The sequence below is a fragment of the Pararge aegeria genome, chromosome 10 (assembly GCF_905163445.1).
Source record: "Pararge aegeria chromosome 10, ilParAegt1.1, whole genome shotgun sequence".
Taxonomy (NCBI): domain Eukaryota; kingdom Metazoa; phylum Arthropoda; class Insecta; order Lepidoptera; family Nymphalidae; genus Pararge; species Pararge aegeria.
Window position 1 is genome coordinate 15,909,579 of NC_053189.1, and position 2,318 is coordinate 15,911,896.

Below are 2,318 nucleotides of genomic sequence, written 5' to 3' on the forward strand. Positions count from 1 at the left end.
ATCACCATTCATATATCACAAACTACCTTAAATCTAAAAACATTAATAACTCTTAATTTAATAGTAGACGATGTTAAAATTGTCCACCAATCCGCACTGGGCCAGCGAGGTGGTCTACGGCCTTAACCCCTTCTCATTGTGGGAGGAGACCAGTGCCTGGTAGCGGGCTGGTAAGGATTGATATATGAAAATGTTAAATTAGTGTACTCGAGAGTATAAAAACAAACAAACAAATCCAATAAACAATTTAATTTATTGATAACTAAATAAGTATTCTGCTAGCTTGACAAAGCTGAGAATGTTCTAAATAACATAAGCTTACAAATATCTTAGTGACTTTTAGTGTTAGGCCCTTTTTTCTATTACATTAAAATCGCAGAGGTTAAAGATTGTATGTCAATAGATATGACTATTATTGCATTTGCTTTATCTGACATACAACGCACTGCACGCGCTTGGAATACACGAACAATGGTGGCTGGGCTTATTAGACTTTGCGACGCGATGTCAAATTAGACAGGTCTACCAACAAGAACTTTAAGAAGGCCCAGTAACAACTATATTTAAGGTTTTAATGTCATACATAATCAGGACCAAAGGTGCTTAAGTAAACGGTAGAAAAATGAACTAATTAAGAAATAAAAATGTTTTAAAATGCAATAAGACCAGGACCTATATGGACCTATCGTGATTTTAACAATAAGATCTAAAATAGGCTCAATCTCATTTGTTGTGGTGCAAATATGTATACATCTCTAAAGAGGCAACTTTTTCTACTGCAACTACATTTGGTTTAAATATTGTAATTTACTAAAATCTTTTTTCATTCAGTTTTGTCAAAAAGACAACTCTCGTTTAACAAACTATTTGAATAAAAGTCCACCCAAAATTATTCTATACTATTGTGATAAATTTACGGCGTTCGCTTCATTATCTACAATTTTTTTATCATTAGGAACATTAACAGAATTTAAAGTTAAATCCCCTCCGCCTTTTGACTCATTCTCTTCTTGTACCTTTTGTTTTAACTGTTCTGCATCATTTTCGGAACTATTTCCAAAATCAGTAACATTAACAAAGCAATTTTCTCCACTACTGTCGTGGTTGGTTTTGTCATCTATTTTGGGGTCACTCTCTAAACACATAGTGTGCATTATGGTTGGCACTGCAATTGCGTGTTCTTGTTCGGAAATTGAAAAAAAATTCTCTATTTCACCAAAACAACTTTTGAGAGGGTCTTCTAGCTCATTCGATAGGTCTTTGTCAACTTCGTTCGGTGTATTAGGTGCCGTGAAATTAAAGGTTTTATCATTTGAACACAGATTACTCGCTTTTTCAACTTCCATTTCTTCATCATCCGATAATATTTCAATTGGTGCTTCATCTCTTACGACTTCAATTACATCGTCATCAGACGCGTTGTCTAAGACTGCATCGCGGTCAACAATAACTTTCATGTCCAGAAAATTGTTATCTGAAATTATACAATTTTCTTTAAACATCGAGGACTGAAAAATAGGTTTGGCTTGAATATAAATAAAAAATAGGAAGTTAGTCTAAATAATTAAAAATAAATAATGAATATCTAGTAAATTCAGGAAGATCTAAGTTATTAATATGCTAATATTTCTTCACATTTCCTGTATCTTTACTACGAATTTATCCACACTAAATAAAGGTAAATGGATATTACATGCGTTAAGGTATTTTTAGTTGATAAGAGAGCTGGCTTATTTATAATTCAAACATTCGCTTTGCAGTTTAGCCCGGAAATGTAGCAAGCATTCGTTATACAAATTTAAATCATTACTGTATGATGATTGGAACCTTTTTTTTTTAAATCATACAGTAATTGGATAAATTTAAGAAGTTCTTCTTCTGACCAGTGTCAGTCAGGATCCAGCAGTCTTAGGTATGTAGCAATTTCCTTTGCCATAGAACCTAATTTGTTAACACCAATGGGTTGACTTGTACATTTTCCCTTTTGATGATTTTGAAAAAATCTATCGTTATTTTGTGTTGAAGTAAACGTAGTTTAATAATAAAAAAAACATCTTTAACCGTCATACAATAATTGAGAATTTTATCATCAGCCATCAATGTGGAGAAATTTCTTCTTAAGCTGTGACTTGTGTAGGAGCCAGGGTCCGGGAAGCGAAGGTATTTGGCAATGTCCACTGCCATAGAACCGAATTTGTCTTTACCAATGGGTTGGCCCGTACATTTACCTTTGTTGTAGGTTAAAAAGAAGCGGTTGTTTTTTGCTTTCAGCGTACGTGGATCTTCATATTTCTTCACTATTTGGCATAACTGGCCGT

The 2,318-nt window shown here is 33.5% G+C and overlaps 1 protein-coding gene across 1 annotated transcript; it reads right to left on the reverse strand.

The window, feature by feature from the left end:
- Positions 1-234: 234 nt before the first annotated feature.
- On the reverse strand, positions 235-2,318 carry LOC120626859. The gene is made up of 2 exons (XM_039894636.1): positions 2,229-2,318; positions 235-1,474 (listed from the first exon to the last, which is right to left on the reverse strand). The coding sequence occupies exon 2, from the start codon at positions 1,455-1,457 to the stop codon at positions 900-902; it is 558 nt and encodes a 185-aa protein (XP_039750570.1). The 5' UTR covers positions 1,458-1,474; positions 2,229-2,318; the 3' UTR covers positions 235-899.

Excerpts from the sequence above, each read along its gene's own strand:
- LOC120626859 (XM_039894636.1), bottom strand. The coding sequence starts at position 1,457 with ATGAAAGTTATTGTTGACCGCGATGCAGTCTTAGACAACGCGTCTGAT.